The sequence below is a fragment of the Pecten maximus genome, chromosome 6 (assembly GCF_902652985.1).
Source record: "Pecten maximus chromosome 6, xPecMax1.1, whole genome shotgun sequence".
NCBI lineage: Eukaryota > Metazoa > Mollusca > Bivalvia > Pectinida > Pectinidae > Pecten > Pecten maximus.
The window spans coordinates 27,823,847-27,850,894 of record NC_047020.1 but is presented as its reverse complement, the minus strand read 5'-3'; the positions used below and the strand labels follow the sequence as shown (position 1 = coordinate 27,850,894).

General features: G+C 35.5%; 1 protein-coding gene across 2 annotated transcripts in view; it reads right to left on the bottom strand.

The window, feature by feature from the left end:
* The window catches only part of LOC117329438 (laccase-1-like), a 36,177-nt gene extending 9,518 nt beyond the window's left edge, over positions 1 to 26,659 (bottom strand). The window contains exons 1-9 of one of the 2 annotated variants that reach the window (XM_033887377.1): positions 26,554 to 26,659; positions 8,578 to 8,678; positions 5,594 to 5,739; positions 5,083 to 5,197; positions 4,345 to 4,448; positions 2,973 to 3,079; positions 2,008 to 2,147; positions 1,147 to 1,314; positions 53 to 159 (exon numbers count right to left, since the gene is read on the bottom strand). In XM_033887377.1, coding sequence (XP_033743268.1) covers positions 53 to 159; positions 1,147 to 1,314; positions 2,008 to 2,147; positions 2,973 to 3,079; positions 4,345 to 4,448; positions 5,083 to 5,197; positions 5,594 to 5,739; positions 8,578 to 8,678; positions 26,554 to 26,608 — 1,043 coding nt within the window. In that variant the 5' untranslated portion in view covers positions 26,609 to 26,659. Of the gene's footprint in view, positions 1 to 52; positions 160 to 1,146; positions 1,315 to 2,007; positions 2,148 to 2,972; positions 3,080 to 4,344; positions 4,449 to 5,082; positions 5,198 to 5,593; positions 5,740 to 8,577; positions 8,679 to 12,523; positions 12,798 to 26,553 lie in introns of those variants that run through there. The other variant, XM_033887376.1, reaches the window with a different exon arrangement.
* Positions 26,660 to 27,048: the final 389 nt, after the last annotated feature.

The window sequence follows — 27,048 nt, the reverse complement described above, 5'->3', positions numbered from 1 at the left end:
ATGATAAGCGTATTTCAGTAACTGTTCTTAAGTAAATACAGAGGTACTTTACCCAAACATGCAGTTCACTACCAAGCAGCGTCTACTAGCATCACATGCCATCCCTTCCGTTACAGGGAGGATGGAATCTGATCCCTCATACCGTAGTATAGCCATCGTCTGTAATGTCAACGATTAACAATAAGCTTTCTGTGAAGTCAATGTACAGTCTCGGGGTTAAACTGTTCGTAATATGTTTATACATTTCTTCCATTTTGTCAAAAATCTTCACAAATATGTAGATAATTATTTACTCCTAATAGTTATATAATTTTCCCTGGCCGACTTACGAGACATTTAAAAAAAAAAGTCAACCGACAACACTATAAAAAAATGAATAAATAAATAAACACAACAGCATCGCACTTTTGTTGCGGTGCATATATTCATAAAATTAAACAAAGGAAAATAAACCTAACGAGGGAAAGGTCTAACAATTATTTACTAGTGTGTGGAACAGAAAATATATCGAAAAACCAAGCCGTAAAAAATCATTAAAAATTTGTAAAATATGAATGAAATATTTCGTAAGATATTATGCGTAAGGCACTCCATTGCATTGGTGTTATTTTCCCGCTTCATTAGAGCTGATTTTACAACAATGGATCCAGCTTCATTAAAATGTAGTTCTATCTATCAATGAATCATGGTAAAGTAGAGCTTATTTTACCTATTGATGGACTCCACTTCATTAAAACTTACTTCACCTGTAAGTGGGTTTTGATTCTAGTATATTAAAACTATGTACCCACGCATACACGTCTGACATCTTAGCGCCTGTAGTTTTACTAACGATGCTATCAATTTCATCTACATATATAGCATATAATGGGCAGCTGATGACAATACAGTACTCAGTGTTCGTCAAGAAGTTGATAAGTCGCCACGAAAGTGTCATCCCTATCTGACAATGCACGAAATCACGGGGCAACACCATCTGACTAGATGTATGGTACATTGGAGCGAAAGACTTTAGCGTGTATATATGTATGAATAGACATCAATTCTATGCAAGGGAATGATAGTATTGTGTTTCGGTATATCGTCAATATCCGATAGATATATTTGGATAAAAGTAATTGTTATGAAAATGTCCTATTACCTTACCTTATTCTGTCCGCCGTCCGCCAGAGTGGTTACCCGTATCCAGTAACTGGAAACTTGCTTGTCGGTCCGTACCAACATATCAAATCGCTCCCCGCCATTGATGATTACAGCATCTCCTCTTACACCAACGACTCCGTTCCCATCCACGGAAACAACCTCTATTTCATGCTGGAGAATGAAAATCATGTTATCTTAACACGTCATCCTTTAATTTATAATGTCTGACATGTATTGGGAACTAATCTATGTAAACATTAACCCGATGATACTTTTAGCCATTATAATACATAATATTTACAGGTGCAAAGCTTTTAGTCTGCTTACCCTTCCGGAACACCTGATTTAGTTAGCCGTAAATTTTCTTAGGTCTGAACGAAAATCTATACTTTGCTGATATTGTTTGATCGATTTTGAGTTGTATTGATTTGTTATTATATTGGTATTCTCTGGGTTTTTTTTTTTTATAAGATAACACCAATAAAGTAGAGAAAGACCTAACTAGATTATCATAAAAAAAATAACCAGATTTTTATTTCAAACCTTAAACATCCTTCAGGATCGTCAGTGATACTAGAGACCAAAACTTTGGAAATCCAAAATAATAGTGAGGAATCGAAATCGGCCTTTGAAATATTTTGAAAATAGATAGGGCTGTGCGTATTTATTACGATATTTAAGAATATTTACAGGAATATGTTTGTATTTCAAGGACGCAAGCAGGCTACGTTACAATTCCGGTCGACGTCGTCGTAGTCGTCGTAGTAGTAGTCGCCGTCGTCGTAGTCGCCGTCGTCGTCGGATGGTTGTTATAGTGGTGGCAGCTAAATTGGTACGCTTTAGATAAAATTTTCTTGATCTTACCTGATCTACTGAAACTTGTAATGAATACGTCATGGCGGCGTTGATCACGCGGAACCTGTAAGTTCCATTAACTATTACACTGAATGTCTCCACTGTCCACGGTAAACTTTCCTTCATCATACTGGTAAGAAACCGGTTTCCTGTGCAAAAATATAAAAAGTCCTTATTAATTGTGACGAATCAAAATCTAAACATATTCACAAATATATTGTCCTTTCATTATGAAATACCATGTGGATGTATAAAAAAAAGTCAAATGTATCGATATGTTAACAAAGTGGAAATTGTAAATGTCACACCAAGTACCTATCTCAAAGTACCTATCTCAAAGGCATGCTGACTATGAATACCTCTTTGGCACGGATGTGTTCGGGGTGTTGTTTTTTGTGGGTTTTTTTCCCCCTTTTTTTTTGCACTCTAATAACAGTCTCCAGCTGTAATATTTCTGTTGTCTCAGTATTTCTAATGATTTGTCACGTGATAGACGTAATTGTTTTATAAAATACCAGATATCCTGCAGACTGATGAAAGTACAATCATACCAACGTACATTGTATGTTTACTGTTCAGAGGCTTATGTAAATGAGGATAGCACATTGAAACATAAATTTCGTATTAACTACAGAATTCCCCGAATAATGAATATAAAACTGCATCATACATCTGTAAGTCTAGGTTGCGTCATGCTAGGGGTTACAATTGTGTAGATATAGAACATTAACAGGTGTTAAAGTATAGCAAACGAGAGACATTAATATTATAATAAATTCACTGCAATTTTCTTTTTTGAATGTTATGTTCATCTTTCAAGAGGGAAACTGTAAACAAGGACTATGGAAATATATATGCAATATGAATATTCATTTTAGATATCATGGATACAATGGGTGCTAATCTCCAAATAGACATACGATAAACTGATCACATTCCAGCACGTGCATCTAGAGATGAAGTGAAAACCCTACCTTTCCCATTGATCAGCACAGATTCAAAGGGAATAAAACCAACGTTTTCCTGGTCAGCTCCAAAATATGGTGCAAAGCATTGATCCTGATCGAATCCCCGTAGAAATCTAAAATACAAATGTCGTTCACAATGTTGAAGTTTAAAAGGCCAAAATAAAAGTACAAAAAGACAGATAAATGAGGACATAATAGAAAGTTTTAAGATCCTTATGTTGCAATGGGGTAGGGATGGCGGCAGAGGATATCGATTGTTCAGGGGAACAAGGACGTGGTTTTGAGAAAAGGGGAATAAGAGATTACAAGTCTTTTTATCTCTAAATATGTGCACAGACGTATCTTTAACTACGATTTTGTTCCGCTGTATATTTCATAAACTCTAAATGCTTACAGAGGCGTATCTTGAGTCACGACTTCGATCCAGTAAAGCATTCTTCAGCTCTACATGCTTACAGAGACGTAACTTGAGTTACAATTTTGTTCCACTAAAATTTTCTTCAACTCTAAATACTTACAGAGACGTATCTAGAATTACGACTTTGTTCCTTTGTCTTCAACTCTAGAGAAATTACGTTATAACTCAAAACAGGTTTCGGAATGTTTATCTTGAAGCGTTTGTAAATAACTTTTAATTACTAGCTATCTGATAAAAAAAATAATATACACACATGTTTTAGTTTACAAAACACATTTAGCATTTTATATTTAGAGATGAATCTATCTATTGCCGAACATGTAGTTATCATTACTTTTACATTATATGTCAACATTGTTCCACTATTAGGTTTTTTCGGCATAGCCGTATAATATTCGTTTGGCCGGATATGACGCGACAGGCGTTACTGGTCAAGATGAAGTATGTGATTGGTCAATGTAGCGGTCAATGCAAAATGCAGATACGCAGTTAAAAACGAAACAAAGTTAAGATTAAATGCAAGCTGAATAAGTGGATGGATCTTTTCAGAGGACACTTTAATAAAATAATATTCCTGATTCAAATGCAGTCTTATTATCACCAAAATGATTCAAACTTATATAATTTTGTTGTGCTGAAACACATTAGTTCGTTCATTTATTTCACCAGAAGTTTTATATTATAACCACCAGCATTAAAACTATGCCGTTTATCTTTTTTGAAGATATTTCTTGTTCAGATTTGAAATTAGTGTTTTACCAATTCCAGCTTATTACGGATAATATTTAGCTTATTGAACAGTTATGAGTTAGTATACTAATTCAAAATGCCTCAGATGCAAACTATAGCGCGTTCAGTGTAACAAAAGAAAAGCAATGCCCTAATGCCCAGTGTATAATAACAACAGGCATACTTCCAGGCTCCTGCACGCTTCATATTATTAAATGTATCGTCACTTACTGTAGCATTCCCCAGGCGAGGAATTTGTTTAATTCGGTTGACGATCTATGAAACCAGTCTTGTAAGAACATGATATACTCCGTCTGTTGACTCTGATCTGCTTCCTGTCAATATTAATAAAATACATTCATGACGACACTGTCCATAACTATTAAACGATAATTAAATATATCATGGGTGTCTGTGCAATAGTCCAGAATATTCGACACGAGGTACTGGTAATCGACTGATGTTCTATCGCACGAGTCCGAAGGCCGAGTGTAATAGAACATTGATCGATTACCAGTACCGAGGGTTGGACGAATTCCGAAACGTCACAGGTGTTCATTAGTTCGCACGTGACCAAATTCCAAAGCGTCACCGGCGTTCAATAGTTCGCATGTGACCATGCAAAAGTCATTTTAGCCGTGCAATAGTTCCAAATGTAGTTCATGTTTATAGTTAAGGAAAATCAAACGTATTATGTAATAATACATTTTATATATAAGCCTTACGAACAATAGTAATTCATTGAACTTCCATATTATTCGAGTTGATGGGAATTGTTAAAGAATGAAAGATGCACTTGTATTCGGTTTCAATCAAAGTGATAAATAAGTGTTTTGAATGTTAATATTTAATAACAAACGGCGAAAACATATTAAAGCCGGGCCTCTTCCATTTCGATGTCACAATGGTTCTACAATGAAAACGTTACCGTAACTATTCATATCATCATTATACAAAACATGTAATTACCTCCTCACCATACTCCTTCCTGTCAAGGACAATCAGTGCGCCCGCAAGTCCCTCCGATCTCTGAGCTCCGTGATGGGAATGATACCAATGAGTACCGACTGGATCAGCCACGAAGCTGGAATATCGCAATGAACATTTATTATTGATATTTCTAAATATTGTTAGTTTTGATTAATATAAAATAGTTTTCTCGTGTATGTTGATAAATGTTTTTTTATGACTTCATAAGATAACACACATGTAAGTTTGTATAATGAATAGGGATGTCAATACCGTCAACGTATAAAAAATGTAACAATACTGATTTTGTATTTTATAAGTTATTATGCTATTGGTTTGTTAAATGATATTCTATTTACAGTTCCAACCTAAAATTAATTGTCATAAACAATCATGCAAGTTACATATCAGAATTTTTATCATGTGTACTTACATAATGTACACATTCAATCTGAAGCAAAAACTTGGAGTAATTCAGGACATCGCAATAGGGATGGTATTTATTTCTCACCTATATACGAACGTTTCCTCTGGGTTTATAGGACAATGGGAGAGAGATCCAACCCCGTCCATCCAGGGCGTACCCTTCTGGGTGAGGCCATGCCAATGTATAGTGACGCCCTCCGACAACAGCTTGTTCTTCACCACCACCTCTACCTTAATACCATAGATGAGGTAAGTTACAAATGTATTCCATTATTTTCTTGTGATTTATAGCATTCAAAAATCTATTATCTAGATATTAGATAATATTACGTCTTTAAACAAAATATTTATAGTTTGGTTTGGTTTGGTTTGGTTTGGGTTGTTTTTGTTTAACGTCCTATTAACAGCCAGTGTCTTTTAAGGACGTGCCAGGTTTTGGAGGTGGATGAAAGCCGAAGTACCCGGAGAAAAACCACCGGCCTACGGTCAGTACCTGGCAACTGCCCCACGTAGGTTTCGAACTCGCAACCCAGTGTCGGAGGACTAGTGATAAAGTGTCGGTACACCTTAACCACTCGGGCACCGCGGCCCCTCAATATTTATAGGAAGCAAAAATTTTAGAAAGATTTTTAAAAGAAACCTATAAATTATATATTTCTAAATAAAATATCACTTGCTTCACCATTTTAAACAAAAACAAAAAATAAGAAAAATACATAGATATATGTATTGCAATAACAGCAAATTGATAAATTGTTCAATGAGGTAGGATGAACTAGTTTATTTGATCGTAGACAAAATCGAAAAATTCTTCAATTTCATAAAATGTTCTATCAATATACTCCTCAATATTTATATGGTCTTATACCTAACACAGTTTCGGAGGGACATAATTATGATGCAAGAAACTCGGACTAAACATTTGTCACTCCAATATTGTGCAAAACTGCTTTTTATAAACAATCGTTTTTACCCTCTACAATAGATCAATGGAATAAACTTCCACCTCACGTTCGATCAAACCCATCTGTTTCTGCTCTAAAAGCTTACCTCGATCAACAGTTGAGCAGGAACATACCTATCCACTACACATTTGGGACCCGAAAGGGTCAAATTTATCATGCTCGTCTACGAATGGAATGTAGTTCCCTAAACAGTTATTTATATGATAAAATATTGTTCGATCTCCGCTTTGTCTGTGCGGCCAAGTTGAAAACGCTACCCATTTCCTTTTAGAATGTGCCAGATACGACGACATAGAAGGCAGTATTTAAATTCCTTACCTTTTAATATTACAACAGATATCTTACTATTTGGGAACCAAACACTTTCACTACAAGGAAATAAGGTCATCGTCTTAGCTGTTCAAGATTATATACAGTGGAACTTCGTTAACTCGAAGTCGACGGGACCACGAAAAAACTTCGAGTTATCCGAGTGTTCGAATTAAGCGAGTTATCATTTTTTGTGAAAAGTTTGGTAAATATTTGTCAACATTATATAATCATTATAACTTCGCTCTGTCGCTCATCAGTTTAGTGTGAAGACTGGTCAATACATGTAAATATATATGTAATGTTTCGTTATGTCACTTGTAATTTGGTGTATTTTTGCCGATATACAGTCACGATAAAGTTTCTTTCACTTAGTCACTTCAATAACGATCTGATGTGCAAGTCATGATTGGAAAAGGTAAATGATAAAGAGGAATTCGACAAAATAAGTTATTCGTGTCAAATCAAATAACCGTAGTTTAACACAGATTGCATGCAAAACGTAACAGAAACATTACCTTTTATTGGACATATAAAATACTGTTTGATCAGCCTACTTACTTTTTATTGATAACCACGCCATTTCCATGTGCATTAGCACCGGAAGTTGGGTTGCGCATGTGCGTATAAAATGTTACTGTAACTGAGTTGGCGTTTTATCCGATTTAATAGACAGCATTGACCGTTACAGTAGTACTCTGAACACCTCGGCAGTAATTACGCTATTGTTTCAGCAGTTTAAAGATTTAATAGGCGCCGGTCACTGTTTCATTTTAACACCTGTAAAAACATCAGCCGGGTAGATCTACCGGTGTGTCAGAGATTAGTTCCGCTTGAGCGAACGGGTAGATGAGTTGTTGACTATCGTGTGTACTAATATCGGCAACCGCCTTAGGAAATTACCTGATGTAAGTAAAGCAGTACTTTTTATCACCAAGACTTGTTGTTATAAGATTCAACCGACAATTTTTTTTATGAATTTATGAAACACTTATAATAGCATGTAGGTTAGTAGTGCCGATATGTTCAGTATTACAAACGGGATTTAGCTCTTAAAAAATGTCGGCGTTTACCACCGATCGACGAAAATTATACTTCGAGTTATTTGATCATTTCGTATTATCCGAGTTTTTCGAGTTTTCCGAGTTCGAGTTTTCCGAGTTTTCTTTACTAAGATAAAGAGAGAATTCGGCCGGGACCGACGAGGTACTTCGAGTTAAGCGGGATATTCGAGTTTTCCGAGTTCGAGTTAACGAAGTTCCACTGTACTTAAAACAAACAGGTTTTCATAAAATTTCATTTATTCCAAAAGCATGTTTTTGTACTTAAAGTCAAGTTGTCTGTCTCAACAACCTGAACTCTACACCAAGTATTCACCATTTTCCTTTTCTTCTCCTTGCTTAAACTTTTGTTATTCATTGTTAATATATGGTCTTATATGGCAAATGATATGTTGTCCATCCTCATTATATTTGCTGTTTATGATAAGGTGATAGATTTACACAGGTGTCTGAGACACTTGTTTCTATTTCCTATTCTGTACATTCAATTTTGTAACTATAAATGTTTTGAAATGTCTGAATAAAAGAAAGTTTAAAGTAACAGCAAGCAATACAACTGCATTTACTATAAAACTATATCTAAATATAAGGAGAACATTCTTATAATCTTATTTTGAATAATTGCAGGAAAGGCACAAAAACCCAGATAATAATAGATACAGTATTTACCCGAAAAAAATACAAATGCACCATACAGTTCCGTGGTCTGTGGCACTGAATATTAAAAAACTAACCTGTTGACCTTGATATACCACGATGGATGGTCCAGGGTACTGGCCATTGATCGTGTAGATTAGTTTATCCTGACCATCGGTTAATGACACATCTTCCAAATCTGAAACAATGAGACATTTTATGATGAAGCATGAAAGCAACAGTTTGGTTTGGTTTGGTTTATTGTGTTTAACGTCTATTGATAGCTAAGGTGATTTAACGACGGTCTCTCGTGCGTGCGACATGCATGCGTGTGGGCGAGTGCGTATGTGTGTTTTTGGAGGCTGCGGTATGTTCGTGTTCAGTCTCCTTGTGATAGGCCGGAACTTTTGCCGATTTATAGCGCTACCTCACTGAAGCATACTGTCGAAGACACCCAGCAGCACACCCCACCCGGTCACATTATACTGACAACGGGCGAACCAGTCGTCCCACTCCTAATATGCTGAGCGCCAAGCAGGAGCAGCAACTACCATTTTTAAAGACTCTGGTATGTCTCGGCTAGGGGACGGAACCCAAAACCTTCCTCACAGCGGCGAGCGCTCAACTAAAGGCCAAAAGTGAGGCATTGTCAATGGAGACATTAGGAAGAAGAAAGTTGCTAAGAATGAAGAGAAAAGATAAGATCCCAAATTGAGTCGCCTCTTACGATCATGCAATGGGGGCAGCAGGTACAATTCTTACGCCCTACCTGCAGGGCAGTACAACAGAAGAAAGTAGAAAATGCAAAAGAATCCGTAATTCTATATAACAAAAAAAAGTTCCAATGAGGATAAAAACATAATAAGGACAATTTTTTTTCCGGAATTTAAGCGTATACTGCTTTATAATAACCCTAGGTCAAATCCGGGTAAAGTCATATCACCAGTACATTGTATGAAAACTAAGGTAGATACAACGGCACATGGTTCCTGTGTCACACTGTAAATTATAAGAATGACTGTTTTATGTATGTTTTATGTTTGTTTTTCTGTTAACTGGCCAACTATTCCAAACATTAGCTGATCCAGCTGATCAAGGTACGAATTTTGGCACACATCCGCAGATGGTCGAATCACTTAAAGTTAAAAACACCAGAATTATAGTGAGCATTGCCATATATCAGTCCTTCTAGGACTCGTCCTTGATTCAAGACTGTCACTTCCTTGGTGAAGATCTAGGCGTTATAAAGCTTTAGATACATATCTCATGTTAAGATTGATTCCTTAAACTATATTATTGATGTCAATTCATAGTGTGAATTTTACTATATAATTTATATTATTGGGAGTACTTTATACATATGTGGTTTTGTGTATTTTGATAATTGAGTATACATTAAATATTACAGCGACACGAGGTTTTCAGATTCAATTGTAATTTACATTTATTTCAAATGCTTTTTGGCATGTGCAATTGAATGTAATCTAACCTTAACGCAATAGTGATCTCGAAGTGCGCTTACTAGCTTAGTGCTACCGTTGGTGTTTACCTGTATAGCTGTATACTGCCTTAGCCTTACCTGTCAATTCTATTTGTCCTATTTGGACTTAAATAAGACATTTATGAAAAATCAGGATTAAATGTAATGCTTTATTTTTCTGTTAAAGCAAAATGTTATCGTCTGCTGTTTTATTAACGCAGTTGTATGCATGGAAACAAAATCGGTGTTTAAATTGACAATCCTAATTAAGATTTTATTAATGAATTATATACATGTACTTAAGTTAAACATAATTAATTTCCATTTTCAATAAGTTTAAGCAATTTTCGTTAAAGTGGCATTTAGGATTATACAAATGTAGCTATGATCATAGTGGATGCGGGGTCAAACAATTCTAATAAGAAGTAATATTAACAATATAAAAATAGTACATTGGACTATATAAAAGTCGATTTGATAACCAAAACGTGAAGTTTAACTGATATGTCAAGCTCAAGACAAGTTATAAATTAATACCTGTCCGACAAAATTGATGTACATGTTGATACAGGTAAAATCGCAAGGCAACCACAGACACTGACTATTAACTACATGGGGGTCCCGGCCCAGTTATCTGTTTGGCTCTTCTACCTGAACTACCCTTCTATCAGTGCACTGCGTGTTAGTCTACACTCAGTGGTATAAAGGCTTTCATATGATACTGCATTTATCTGCGTAGAATCATCACAGCTCATGCATCCCATCTGATAACAGACGATGGGTTGAACCTTTAGGTGTTGGGCTAGATATGTACGACCTGTGAGCAATAGAGTTATGCAAGTCACGTTAGTTTTACGTGGACAACTGGTAGAGTAGGTAAGTGGGCAATATATACGTAAGTAAAAAGTTTCTTAAATGTAGAGAATAATGATCATTCTTAAGACATAAAATAGGGGTCTGGTTAACAAACAGAAAGATGGATACAGGTTATAGGTCAAGTATACATCATCCCTCATCATTAGCATATATTTGAGAGTATTTGGACGCTCACTCATATCTCTCCACGTTTTGGATGGATACTCTATATTTTTGATGCAATTACATACATTACTAATCATCAGTATTTTTCTACAAGTTTTGGCCAATCAGAACGATGCCTTCCATTAAGATACGCTGACTTTTCTCTATCGATGCAAATAAAACGAAAGTCTACTCAGGGGCTGTTTTGCTAACAATTACCATGGCTTTTAATCAGGGAAAATGCTTAAATCGTGCTAAGCATACCATTAAAAATGCGCTTTATGTGGTTAACACTTCATTTTTAGGACCTTTTACACCAGGTCAGTGATTTCTCCGGTTTTCAACATACATATAGCTCAGACTAGTGCTCAGTCAACATAACCAAGTTTTCTCGCTATCATTTGGTATTCTGATATGCCCGCCGAAGTAAGCTGTCAAAGCATTATCAATGCAATCGTTTTACCTGTCCATATATCTTATACTAAAAAAGCACATTGTCAGTCATTTTGTTTATTTTTCACTCTGCAACTAGAAAGTTAGAAATTATAAACATGTTCTGACATAGTACACTACAACAAACTCTCTCGAGTAGTTGTACCATATCAAGCATCATTGTATTGTAATGATTTGTGCATGGAAACTGTTCTTTTTAAATGTTTGTATTGACAAAGAAAATGCCTTGAAATGGCATATTGGAAAGTTCGAATCGTCGTTCGTATATACTAAATAATTACAATTGCATGTTATTTGAATTTTAAGTCATACAAAATGAAACATTTATAAAACCATAAGCGGAAATATATTTAACAATGAATTGAGGAATACATGCATTGTATGTTAATGATGATCAGCATCGGTGATGATAGGGACCGAAACACCAAGATTTCTTGATAATTCCAATAAATTGTGAAAAAAAGTATGTAAATACTTGGACGTTCAAAACGATCATCTCATTGCTTTCTTAGTGCATCTGTGCCAAGTTTTCTGTGTATCAGCCTACTATGAGCCTTTTGGATTATTTAAACGATATCTGGACATCGCACCATCTTCACATACATATCAGGTTTGATCTGTCCAGTATTGTTTTCATGTTTTATTATTGTTATTATTTTGGAGGAGGAGCTACTTCATAACTGTCATATCCAATAATTGACATCCTTAATGTAAATAGTCACGTGTTAAAAGATATTGATTATGATTTTTGTTACCTTCATCGCTAAAATGGAGAAAAAAAACATTTTTGCAACATCTTTTTCTGTGATTTCCCGGGTTGCTATTCTTATGTCTAAAACAAATATCTGGCGACCATTTAATCCAAACCTGTCAGGTATTTCTTGCGACAAGAAATGGAACATTTACGGAAGATAATTGATAATTAGTTCATTAATACCTTATTTCATCCAGCCTTAGATAATTGAAGCGAAAACATGCTTTCCTATATCCATGAGCTTTTTCTTTGTCTGTAGACTAGATGTCTGTATTATTTTAAGAAAACGGAATTGACAAAATTTCTTAATTTTTACCATAATATAATACATATATACCTTGTAGCGTTATTGGTTTCGACGTCCGACAAGTTTCCCGGATGTACAAAGTTCCATTATCGATTATAACAGGATACCCAGTCCCATCTGGTTCATAATGAACCATGGTTTGTTTGCTGTCCAATGTCCATTCAAAACGACAAACGGTCATTTCCGGCCGACAGCTTGGTGTTACAATATTTTGAAATCCATTGATGACCTGACCAGCCAGAAGGCAAAACCAATAGAGACTGGTCATCATGTTAATGGTAACAGTGTCCTGTCAGTTATGTTCTATGCTGTCGTGAAAGTTACTAATATGAGCGTGATGACCGTCACGTGATAACGCCTTGTCACTCGAGACGGTCATTCAGCCGCTGTGGGGTTTGCTACTAAATATATTTTTAAAAACTGATATGCTTCTTCAGCATAAGACTCATGTGCATAATTTGTTCCAGGTAGATACTCTTTGCAACAGAAAAAAACAATAACGACCTTTTAAAGACATGTACGTAATAGTAAAGTACTATATGAAGAAAGACAGGATTTTTATACATCACAAGTGTGATATACATGTCGTATGTAAAAAGGCAACATTAATAATGCGGCGTCAATGAGGCACTCGAAGGGTCTACCATTGATCATGAGTTCTTAAAAGCATTATTTTAGGCACTTCATCATGCAGTTAACAGAAAATGGTGGAACTAAATTACGTCTTACAAGGAGAAACCTATGCGCTGTCTCAACAGTCCAATCTTCCAGTGGTGTAATAAACTGTTAGGGGCGGAGGAAAAGTAGAGGGTTAGAAAAAAATATCGCATATTTATATTTGTCTATAAAGGTGTTTATATATCAGAATTAAACATAAAAGTGAACGCAACGAGTAGCACACTGCTCAGAGTAGTGGCATGTCCCCAAGGATCCCCGGTATGGGTGCACACATGTGACCGAGTATTCATTATAATTTCTCAATGCACGTCATGTGAAATGATGGTGATTATCACGATAAAAAATGAATTTACAGAGTGGTATGACGCGCCAAAAATTCTCAAATTCTTCGAACGAGCCACAATTAGTAAACACATTACATAAAAGTACATTGAGTAACTACTGCTGCTGTTGCTGTTGCTGAATATCATAACATCAAGCAACTGTGCTGAAACGGGAACAATAAAGAGTACGATAAAGGGAATAGACAATATTACATATATACAAATTTTCAATGGATCATCTTGAAATGCCGTATTACAATTTTTTTCAAACTAAATGCAATATTATATATTTCATTTATAAAACATCATACGTCTAAATAATTGTGCACGTCTTTGTATTTATATATTAAATATTAGTCGGAGAACGTAATCGTTTCTGAATAAATCCTGCACCGATGTATTATTTCCTTTCCGGCGAAAGATTTAAAGATAAACTGCAATAATAATTTACTCTGAAAAAAAAACTCATGTATTCGTCAGGAATATATTATGTATATAAGAATCGCTTTATATCATTAATTCTGACGTTATCACTCGTGTTCCAATAGTGTTAAGATGTTCATCACCTCTGATATATATCATCTAGGTACGATATGGAACTCCATGAGAGACGCCCTCGAGAACATCATGTCCTTCTCTCCATATTCTCACATATTTATTGAGTTAGGAATTTAATTAAATTAAGTTTTGGCTCCTCTGTATCTAACTCTTAATGTATATTGAATTGTGATGATATAATGCGTGTAAACTGTAACATTACATAAGAAATTATGACATTGTTTATAACACCATAGAAGTTAGTAAGTTGTCCTCTGTATCCTCTAATCTCATAGCCACGCCCTGTGTCCTATATATTGGACCTCGTCCTCTGTTTCATAAGACTTGAAATCTGTACTTACTGTATTAAACTATGTAACATACAGTTTAAGCTACATCTACCATATTGATATATGACGCACATTGCGGAATACGTGACACGTCATAGAGAATCAAGGTGTAAAAATTATGTGTGTATCTTAAAAACAACTATAACCCTTATGTTTGTCGCTACCTGGATACCACGTTTTATCCATTAGAAAAGTGGCATGGTTCAGACTATAACCACGTGCTTTACGTTCTTTTGAAATCGAATACTGAATTTTTAAATATATTAAAGTAATTTATTATCCCACCTCCCCAATCAGACACACCACCTACCCTGTACTAGGAAACTGCATAAAGCTATCAAATCTCTTTAAATATATATAAATGTTTTCCGGCATTTTAAGATGTTCTCAAGTACATGTTACCCGTTTGATATGTATATGAAAACCTAGATTAAATACCTAGATTGGAGGTAAGAAAAATAACACATACTTCAAAAACAGCGAACGCTGTCCCATATTTCTTCTGCAAAACAAGGAAAATAACATTTGTCCGGGCAAATGGCGTAGAGAAAAGCCCAGAGGACGGGTTCTCTGTCATCGGGGACGAAGATCCATAATTGATGGCTTAATGTATAGAATATTTCGGTTCCTCATATTGGTTAAATGTACATTTCAATAACGAAACCATAATTGCAACTCAAAATTGATATATGGGGGCAAAATATGAACACAAACTGAAGATTGAAAAGAACAAAGGAAATAAGACCAGGTGCTCAGGAGGAGTAAGCGTCTTCTACTTCATCAACGACAGCCGCCGTCTAGGTTAAATCCGGGTTACGTCATATCCTAAAATGTGTAGCAAGGTGGCGACAACGGAACCACTAGGCATATCAACAAGCATCGATCATGTATTATTTCAATAAAGAAACAGAATATTTCCGCATGACCATATAATGATGTCGACCATAAAGTTTCGAATCGATTCCATCAAGCTGCATCTCTCGAAACCTTACAATTGTTGCTTTAAATCTTCTTTGTCAGTAATCGGGCGCAAAGCAACAACTGCTTCGAGTATCGAATCCATATGGTACATATGCAAGCATCGTAGGAATGAGACGCAGGTATGTTAATATTTAGAAGTTGTAATTCAACAATTATAAAATTGAATACATAACACTTATCATAAATCTTAGTTGTAAGCCGTCCCTGCTAGTTACATTGTAAGTAAAGATCGATATGTACGCCTGAAGTTAAAGAGTATGAAATGTCCTTGATTTCAGTTTCTACATGCTATATCTGATCGGCATTAAACAGTACATCAGCAACTCTATAATATAATAAAATTGAAGGAGATATATATAAAAAAAAAAAAAAAAAAACAGAGACTGCCGATATGCAAAAGATGTAATGTTAACTAAAGATCGGTAGAACGAAGTATGTATTTGCACGAAACCCTTGAATGTACAAGGATTGTCATTTTGGTGTTTCGAAAATATCAGTGTGTTGTGTTCCATCGACGGCATCAGCTAAGCAATGTAAAGTCTGCCTAACAAAGTGAGTCGCCGAGGGGCCTCTTCCCTTAATCTTTTTGTATGCTTTTACTATGACTATTTGTTCCATTCTTTTGTTGCATACCTTTGAGAAGAATTCGATAACTAGCTAGATATTTCTGTAGTCTTTGAGAGCATAATTGTAACCAAATCATGACAATTGACGCATATCACATCCATTCAATGTTTGAATGATCGAATTTCCGAGTCGTGAAACTTGAATGTTTATATCGAAATACAAAACAATCAAAATTTTCTGTTCGGACATATAAAAAGACCGTATCACAGGAACACTCACTATATATTACTTTGCAAATGATTGAGTGATAAGTGAACAGACAAAGCAAATGCAAAGTCAACGATATTGACGTGACCCTGTGTTCTATCCCCTTTATCAACGTTTATGTCTACCTTGATCCTGGCATATTCTCTAAACATCGAGCTGTTAAACCAACTACTAACTGTCGTCATATCTGTATGCAGTAGAATAAGTTCACGCCATGTTTCTTTTCTAATTCACGCTACACTTTCAATTGCAAAACCGACACGGTCGTATTTAAACGGCGGCTCGAAGGTGTACAGTTGATTTATCTATTAGCATAATTAGTTCCGGGTGACGAGTTGAAATGAATATACTTCTTAATATACATCGTGTTTGGCAATGTAACACAAGATTATATAACATGGTTTTATTGATAATTGTTAAAACAATGTCTATTTTAATTTTTTTACTATTATTTCCATGCACTATTTTGCATGCAGGCTGCTATCTTTGTTCTCATCTGTTGAAACCAAATGATAGCGACGTAGGTAAGGCGAGGATCTTCAATCATGACTTGAATTTTAATCTTTTAAAAAGAGACACTGAAAATGTACATGCACATATCAAACTGCCTTGATATGGTTTCTATGGTCGATATAAATTCCAGAGCTTTCAGGCAAACGTCTTATTGGACACCAGCGAAAAATGATATGTTTGTCTGCAAAGCTGTGGCATTGATATCGACCACATATATCATATCAAGGCCGATTAACATTTACATGCACTACATATTATCAAAGGGGTGAAATCTGAGGTAGAAGGACTGCACCCTCACATATTTAGGCCTCATGCAAACTGCATATATGTTACATAGCATGATATGATTTACACAGTCAGTTACTGAAACACAAACAATTACCCACCGCATCACTGAATACAAACAACATAAATGGAGCGGGTGACATTAAAAACACGGTGGTAACACAGTCTTTCTCCTTAGCGGACGTTAAAAGGTAGATGGTCACCTGCTCGACCATGTGCCCCCTTCTGGTACTCTGTTTTACTCCCACATTAAGACCTCTCGCACGCTTCCATATACATGTAGGCTAACAAGCGGGATTAGTATAGATTGTTAAAAAATCTCGTCTGTCCTGCATGATTCAAATGGGAGATGATGCCGAGTCTATCAACAACGACGACTGATGACAATGATCAACAACGAACGGTCCTCCAACTATAAAGTTCGTTGAGAGATTAAAAAAAAACACTAGATTTTTCAATGCCCAATGAAATTGTTCCAAACTAAGCGTATTTTGCCTGCATGCGGATAAAATGTCCATTATTCTAATACCTACATATAATTAAATACTTAATGTTATGTTTCAGTATATATCTTTTGATGTTGTTCTTAATATAAACTTACATGCAAGTAGAATTCACGAAGAGAATATATAAACCATGAAAAAACAACACCAAAACGGCTGTTAGTTTAGTATTGTTTAACATCATAACAGTAGCTATGGTCATTTATGGACGGTCTCTCCTTTTTGCCAGATACATGAGCGTGGTTAAAGGGTGTGTGTATTTCGGAAGACTCCTGTATTATACAATTATAGCCTTTTGATGAGGTCGATGCATGGTTTTATTGACCGAAGAAAAATTATCGACCGAGGACGAAGTCCGAGGTTGATAATTTTTCTTCGGTCAATAAAACCATGCATCGACCGAAATCTAAAGGCTATAACTGTTTTATTATTTTTCTTGGTTTTGTGTTCATCAAATAAACAATAAAACATTTCTTCAAATTTGAACATTTATTTCTGTCACAACAAAAGAATTTTCATTTCTGAAAAATGTTATAATTGATGGTTATGTTTTGACAACTGTTGAATACTGGTACAGGAATCTGGGGCAAATTTGCAACTGGCTTTGTATTGATGGAAAAGGAAGTTGATTGCTGAGAATTGGGGATATCTAGTAGTCTGATCATTTCATCTACACCATCATCATCTGATAATAGATCTTTCATTAGTACATCAGACTGTGAATCTGATAGAGGCTGTATATTTGATACATCAATATCATCAATAGCAAGTAATTCACTGCGATTGGAGGAAGTTGAAACTGTTTTACTACATGTAGCTTGAGTTTTCTTACTGATAGTTTCTGACATCAGTTTTTTAGTGTTTTCACTGGTCTGGCCCGAATATGTTTTTAAAGATGACTCTGACCTGTGTCCGGTGACAGTCATAATGATTTCATACGTTTCAAACTCCGCAGAAAGACTTTTACTTGTAAGGTATTCTCTAAATACTCGCACTGCCGTCGTGGTAACTCTTTTCGTGTTTGCCGCATCTGCATTGTTAAAGATTCTGTCTTTTTCATCCACTGACAGAGAAGCAAACCTGTCAGCCATTTCGACTCGTCTCGTCTGCGATTGTTTACAATCAAGATCACGCTAGACGCTTGACTGTTTATTTCAGTGCCCTTCTGAATCAAACGCTCAAATGACTAACATGCTCTGATGCTCTGCCGCGGTTTTTTCCCGATCTATTTATAGATGGATCGGTCAATCAACTTTTTCAATCAACTTTTATCGGTCGATCACTGTTTTAAGGATGGTCACGTGGGGTCTCAACGTCCAATGATATTGGCGCAAAAACTAACTAAAATAATAATTGTGTTTGTATCCTTGTGATAACGCGAAACTGTTGCTTACTATAATATAGTGCTACCTCACTGAAGTATACTGCCGAAGACAACTATCCCAGTTATCAGTTGAATCATTCGTACCGATCCTCAAAATGCGTTACCAAGGAGTAAAAACCACAAAATAGTCCCAGTGTTGTAACACAAGATCGACTCTTAATATGTTTCGGAGTCCAAGTATTTTGACCTCAGAATGACTTTTAATGTGTTTCGGAGTCCAAGGTTTTTGACATCAGAATGACTTTAATGTATTTCAGAATCTTAGTGTTGTAACACCAGAACGACTGTTAATTTTTTTCGGAATCCATTAATTTAACACAATGCAAATGCAGTCAACGATATTGACGTGACCCTGTGTTCTATCCCCTTTATCAACGTTTATGTCTACCTTGATCCTGGCATATTCTCTAAACATCGAGCTGTTAAACCAACTACTAACTGTCGTCATATCTTTATGCAGTAGAATAAGTTCACGCCATGTTTCTTTTCTAATTCACGCTACACTTTCAATTTCAAAACCGACACAGTCGTATTCAAACGGCGGCTCGACGGTGAACAGTTGATTTATCTATTAGCATAATTGGTTCCGGGAGACGAGTTGACATAAATATACTTCGTAATATACATCGTGTTTGGCAATGTAACACAAGATTATATAACAAGGTTTTATTGATAATTGATAAAGCAATGTCTATTTTAATTGTTTTACTATTATTTCCATGCACTATTTTGCATGCAGGGTGCTATCTTTTTTCATCTGTTGAAACCAAATGATAGCGACGTAGGTAAGGCAAGGATCTTCAATCATGACTTGAATTTTAATCTTTTAAAAAGAGACACTGAAAATGTACATGCACATATCAAACTGCCTTGATATGGTTTCTATAGTCGATATAAGTTCCAGAGCTTTCAGACAAACGTCTTATTGGACACCAGCGAAAAATGATATGTTTGTCTGCAAAGCTGTGGCATCGATCTCGACCACATATATCATATCAAGGCCGATTAACATTTACATACACTACATATTATCAAAGGGGCGAACTCTGAGATAGAAGGACTGCACCCTCACATATTTAGGCCTCATGCAAACTGCATATATGTTACATAGCATGATATGATTTACACAGTAAGTTACCGAAACACAAACAATTACCCACCGCATCACTGAATACAAACGACATAAATGGAGCGGGTGACATTAAAAACACGGTGGTAACACAGTTTTTCTCCTTAGCGGACGTTAAAAGGTAGATGGTCACCTGCTCGATCATGTGCCCCCTTCGGGTACTCTGCTTTACGCCCACATTAAGACCTCTCGCACGCTTCCATATACATGTAGGCTAACAAGCGGGATTAATATAGATTGTTAAAAATTCTCGTCTGTCCCGCATGATTCAAAAGGGAGATGATGCCGAGTCTATCAACAACGACGACTGATGACAATGATCAACAACGAACGGTCCTCCAACTATAAAGTTCGTTGAGAGATTAAAAAAAACACTAGATTTTTCAATGCCCAATGAAATTGTTCCAAACTAAGCGTATTTTGCCTGCATGCGGATAAAATGTCCATTATTCTAATACCTACATATAATTAAATACTTAATGTTATGTTTCAGTATATATCTTTTGATGTTGTTCTTAATATAAACTTACATGCAAGTAGAATTCACGAAGAGAATATATAAACCATGAAAAAACAACACCAAAACGGCTGTTAGTTTAGTATTGTTTAACATCATAACAGTAGCTATGGTCATTTATGGACGGTCTCTCCTTTTTGCCAGATACATGAGCGTGGTTAAAGGGTGTGTGTATTTCGGAAGGCTCCTGTATTTGTGTTTGTATCCTTGTGATAACGCGAAACTGTTGCTTACTATAATATAGTGCTACCTCACTGAAGTATACTGCCGAAGACAACTATCCCAGTTACCAGTTGAATCATTCGTACCGATCCGCAAAATGCGTTACCAAGGAGTAAAAACCACAAAATAGTCCCAGTGTTGTAACACAAGATCGACTCTTAATATGTTTCGGAGTCCAAGTATTTTGACCTCAGAATGACTTTTAATGTGTTTCGGAGTCCAAGGTTTTTGACATCAGAATGACGTTTAATGTATTTCAGAGTCTTAGTGTTGTAACACCAGAACGACTGTTAATTTTTTTCGGAATCCATTGTTTTAACACAATGCAAATGCAGTCAACGATATTGACGTGACACTGTGTTCTATCCCCTTTATCAGCGTTTATGTCTACCTTGATCCTGGCATATTCTCTAAACATCGAGCTGTTAAACCAACTACTAACTGTCGTCATATCTTTATGCAGTAGAATAAGTTCACGCCATGTTTCTTTTCTAATTCACGCTACACTTTCAATTCCAAAACCGACACAGTCGTATTCAAACGGCGGCTCGACGGTGTACAGTTGATTTATCTATTAGCATAATTGGTTCCGGGTGACGAGTTGAAATAAATATACTTCGTAATATACATCGTGTTTGGCAATGTAACACAAGATTGTATAACATGGTTTTATTGATAATTGATAAAACAATGTCTATTTTAATTTTTTACTATTATTTACATGCACTATTTTGCATGAAGGCTGCTATCTTGTTTCATCTGTTGAAACCAAATGGTAGCGCTGTAGGTAAGGCAAGGATCTTCAATCATGACTTGAATTTTAATCTTTTAAAAAGAGACACTGAAAATGTACATGCACATATCAAACTGCCTTGATATGGTTTCTATAGTCGATATAAACTCCAGAGCTTTCAGACAAACGTCTTATTGGACACCAGCGAAAAATGATATGTTTGTCTGCAAAGCTGTGGCATCGATCTCGACCACATATATCATATCAAGGCCGATTAACATTTTTTTTTTTTTTTTTTTGATAAAAACACATTTTATTTATATTACACATAATACATGTATATACAATACAATAGGTGTCTTCTTCGAATGAGTGAAAGCCCTCCTGCGAGAAGACACCGATTAACATTTACATGCACTACATATTATCAAAGGGGTGAAATCTGAGGTAGAAGAACTGCACTCTCACGTATTTAGGCCACATGCAAGCTACATATATGTTACAAAGCATGATATGATTTACACAGTAAGTTACCGAAACACAAACAATTACCCACCGCATCACTGAATACAAACAACATAAATGGAGCGGGTGAAATTAAAAACAAGGTGGTTACACAGCCTTTCTCCTTAGCGGACGTTAAAAGGTAAAGGGTCACCTGCTCGACCAAGTCTATTGTTTAACATCATAACAGTAGCTATGGTCATTTAAGGACGGTCTCTCCTTTTTGCAAGATACAAGCTTGTGATTAAAAGGTATGTGTATTTAGGAAGGCTCCTGTATTTGTGTTTGTATCCTTGTGGTAACGCAAAACTGTTGCTGACTTTAATATAGTGCTACCTCACTGAAGTATCAGTCGTCCCGATACGATACCCAAAATGCGTTACGCAGGAGAAAAAAAAATAGTCCCAGTGTTGTAACACAAGACCGACTGTTAATTTGTTTCTGAGTCCAAGTATTGTGACATCGAAACGACTGATAATGTGTTTCTGAGTCCAAGTATTGTGACATCGAAACGACTGATAATGTGTTTCTGAGTCCAAGTATTGTGACATCGAAACGACTGATAATGTCTTTCGGAGTCCAAGTATTGTGACATCGGAACGACTGATAATGTGTTTCTGAGTCCAAGTATTGTGACATCGGAACGACTGATAATGTCTTTCGGAGTCCAAGTATTGTGACATCGGAACGACTGATAATATGTTTCTGAGTCCAAGTATTGTGACATCGAAACGACTGATAATATGTTTCGGAGTCAAAGTATTGTGACATCGGAACGACTGTTAATTTGTTTCGGACCCAAAGTGTTGTAACATCTGAGCTCCTAGTCAAAATGTTTACATAGAAGTATTAATTCTCGCGAACTACCGAATGAGACAACCGCGAAATATTTATCCCGCGAAAATTAACAACTCTACAGTAACTTTTACATGTGTAATAAGATTTATGACAGTGAAAGGGGGATGTACAATTTGATAAGTTGAGAATTTGAGATTATTTTCATTTACTAAAGGAAAAGGATCACTTAAAATCAATTTAAAAAAATCAATTTCAAAATTTCCCTTTTTAAAAATGATATTATTCCCCAAGAGTAATCATTACTATCTACTTTATTTTATTTTGAAGACTTCTAATAAGGATAATAACGACCCAATAACCTTCTTTTTTATAAAGCTTTAACCGTTGTTCAGCATACATATTACAGTTAAAATGAAAACGGTAAGTGTCTTCGATTGGAAAGCGAAAATACCAGCGTTGATCAGCAATAAGGTTGGCTCTAAGTAAGTGATTCCTTAATGTACTGACATTGTTTCTTAAATGTAGAATATTTTGTTTTCCTTCTCCGAAGCACATACGATATTGGTTCCTGGGCAAATCTGTGCTAAGAAAGACATTTTTGAAAGAAGAAAATGATACTCTTTGTCTAATATCGAAGGGTAATATATCCCATTGTGTTATTGTAGAGGTCAGAGAAGGATAGGCTAGATGATTAAGGTCACTTGTCTTTTGTTCGGCAAATAATAGTTTTACGGAGATTGTGCTGAGAATTATTAGCAACAAGAGGAGGGAGTATCGTATTAAAATAGTTAGGAGTATAAAATATAGTGATCGCTGTTATAAAAAAAGGTAGACCAGTGACAATGCGGCCAGCCTCTAGTTTTATTTTTCTAACCTTTCTGCGTCAGCAATGGATCAACCATCCTAAAGTTTACATTATTCTAAAACCGAAAAAATAAAGGATCTTTATATTATTTTTAATTTTCTTCTAGTATGATATATTTTGATTACGGGAGACACATCGTTGAAATTTTTACTGATATGTTCTTTATGAAAGCTCCACTTACAATTTAAGTCTATGTATACTCCTACATGCTTATGGTAGCTTACAAATTCAATGCTTACCTAATTAAAATTTATATCAAATACATGATCTAGATCATTGTAAGAGAAGAGCAATGCCTCAGGTTTTGAAGGATTAAATGCAACCAACCAAGATTTTATTTTGCAAACATACTGATAAATGGTATATTCGATCCGTTGCTGAGATCGGTGCATAAAAGAGATGTATCGTCGGCAAAATGTTTTGAGAAACTTACGTGTGTTAAATAAAATTGGGCTGAGGACGGAGCCCTGAGGCACACAAGCATTTGTATATTTAGCAGCAGATTTACTATTTACCGAAAATACCTGCTGTTTTCCATCAACCAGTCCAGCAAATCGCTTGATATGCAGTTACTCTTTATGCCACACTCTGTCGAAAGTCTTGGAATTAGCACAGAAAACTAAACAGGTAGGTGTTTTTCCCATATTAATATGAAAATAATAGTTTAGATTTTTAGTTACTACTCTTTCGAACAATTTACCGGTAGTACAATGTAATACAATATATATGTATAATTGGAAGGATACTGCTTATCTCCCTAAAAATCGGCATTACCAGAAGATTGTGTGAGGAGTGAACCATGTTCAAAAGATTAGCCAAAGGTTAAGCAACAGTATTAGCAGTATTTAAAGTATAATATCAATTTTTGTATTATTACTATAGTTTAACGATGTTTGGTTCTCTTGAATATGTCAATGTTGTCAATTAAAGAGCCTGTTTATTCAATAAAAGGTACTACAGTATCAGTATCGTCAATAGTTTATATAGAAACAAACAAATCATTTAGAATATTTGTCTTAATGTCGTCGTCCATTTCTATAGTTCCAGTCGTGCTCCTCAATGAAGGAATATAATTTCATATACCAGATAATTTTATTAATTTTTAACATTTGAAAACAGCAGAAGATGCTCTTACACAAATAATGTCTTGCACACTAATTGGATACTGAATAGGTAGTATAGAGTTGTTCATTATTATATATATCAAAAGAACGTAATATAAATATATCAGAATACATGTACTTTTAGCGGGATAATTCGTCCGTGTGAGCTACGGAACATGCATATATTGCACTGAGTGTTAAAAAGTCCACAATGCAAATTACACAGCCAACTGTATCAGAGATCATGCACAAACATGATTACATGACTTATATTTGCATACATGTTTTGCGAACATGGACCCAACGGACGAACCATATTTTCCCACTCCTTAAAAGATGAACGTTAAGCAGGAGTGAAAATCACCATTTGTAGCCTCTAGTATGTCTCTGCTAGGGGACAGAACCCAAAACCTTCCTCCCACGGGCGAACACTATAATAATGTTAAAACTGAGACACTGCCAAGGTAGACATTAGGAAGAATGTAAGCTGGTTAGAAGGAGGAGAAAGGATGATATCCCAAAACCTAATGCATGGGATGGGTACAGCAGGTGTAATTCCTTCACCCTACCTGAAGGGATAAGCAACTGCGGAAAGTATAAAGATCCGATTTGTTTTGCTATTAGGTTAGTCAATTATTAAAGGACATTATTATTGTCTCTTTAATCGCATATGCTGCAGAGCAAATTAGTGGCAACGTACTAATATAAAACAATTTAAATATACGTCGTGGCAAAACATATAATGATATTTTAAAGGGTAACAATGTTTGAGAATAGAAAGAAAATCATGTCCAAATATTGAGAGAGCAACATTATTGTAATACCTTCAACATCGTTTAAGACATGTGATTGTTCGGATACTGCAGTACCTGCCATTAAGGGGTATGTTGCAGGCAGATCGATTACGCCTGGCTCTGAACAGTCAATGTATAGCTTGAGCGACTTAACATATGCCAAGTAAATTTATTTCACATTCTTCTTTAAATGCAATTACTTGAAATAATAAAACGCAAATGAATTCAAAGTGATCAATAGTAATGTAACTACAGTAAATATGTAAGTATGAACTTGAACGAATATATTCTTTTTGTTATAGAGGTATAACACACACAGAAACGGAGTGTACTCTAAATAAACTGCAAAGTGATTTATTATGAGAGTACTCTCTTAATTTTTGTTAAGTTAATCGTTATCATCTAATATAAACCCTGAACAATTTCACTTTTTTTGTGAACTCGTTTCTCACAAATCATTGCAGTGTTCCCTCCGCCAATCAAAAGCGACGTTTAAAACGGCGACGTCATTTTTTTATGTTATTGGCTGAGAACATAAGCCAATGAAAATGCTTGTTTAAAAACAAGATTAAATAGAGTGATAAGAAAATTATGTTATTAATAACAGACAAACAATTGAACTATTGACTTGAAATAGTTTCTTTCATTTGGTAATCTTAGAACAATATGAATTTGAATGTGCATGCTCTTACATTTACCGATAAATATCAGCATTCAAACTTGCACATTTACGGTTAATCTCTAAGACAAAAAATAGCAACCCGTATAATATATCGTCGAGTCATTTTAAATGTTTGATCCACAAATAAACATTTGCATCTTGAAAACATAACGGTCACAGAAATTGTCTAAACATGAACATCAAACGGTCCTCGTCTAAATAAAAGGAAATGTTGACTGAGACGACTTAAGTTTGTCAATTTTCTTAACCGAATATTATAACCGATCGGGTGATTTACTAATTGAGCTATGGCGGTTACACGGTTTCCCGAAGTGCAACTTCTTACCATTGGCACCGCAAGTAATTTGGAGATCACTGCAAACTGATGAAGATGGTAACATCTGCAGATGCACACTGCCCTCGGCATGTATTTTGGTCTATATGTACATGTTAACAGTCTCTGTCCGGTATTGACCTCTGGTATACTAGCCAAGCCCTTTCTTTACACAAAGATATCTTGGCTGTCGCTGTCTCGCTGACTCCAGATGTGGCATTGCAGGTAACATCTGAAAAGTTCGCAGGACAACGTCGAATCAAGGTACATGTACTTGGCAGTTTTTCCATTGACTCTTTTCTCGGTTCGCAGTTAAATGCACAACAGGTACCCAATGTTTTCTTCTGAAGTGATCATCTATAAAAAAAAAAATATTATTAACATAAAATGATGCTACATTCGCCTCCCTGATACACATCAACCTCTAAATTAAATTAACATTTCTTTGATGTGACACTCAGCTTTACTAACATGAACAATTTAAGACTTTATAGACTGTTTTTACAA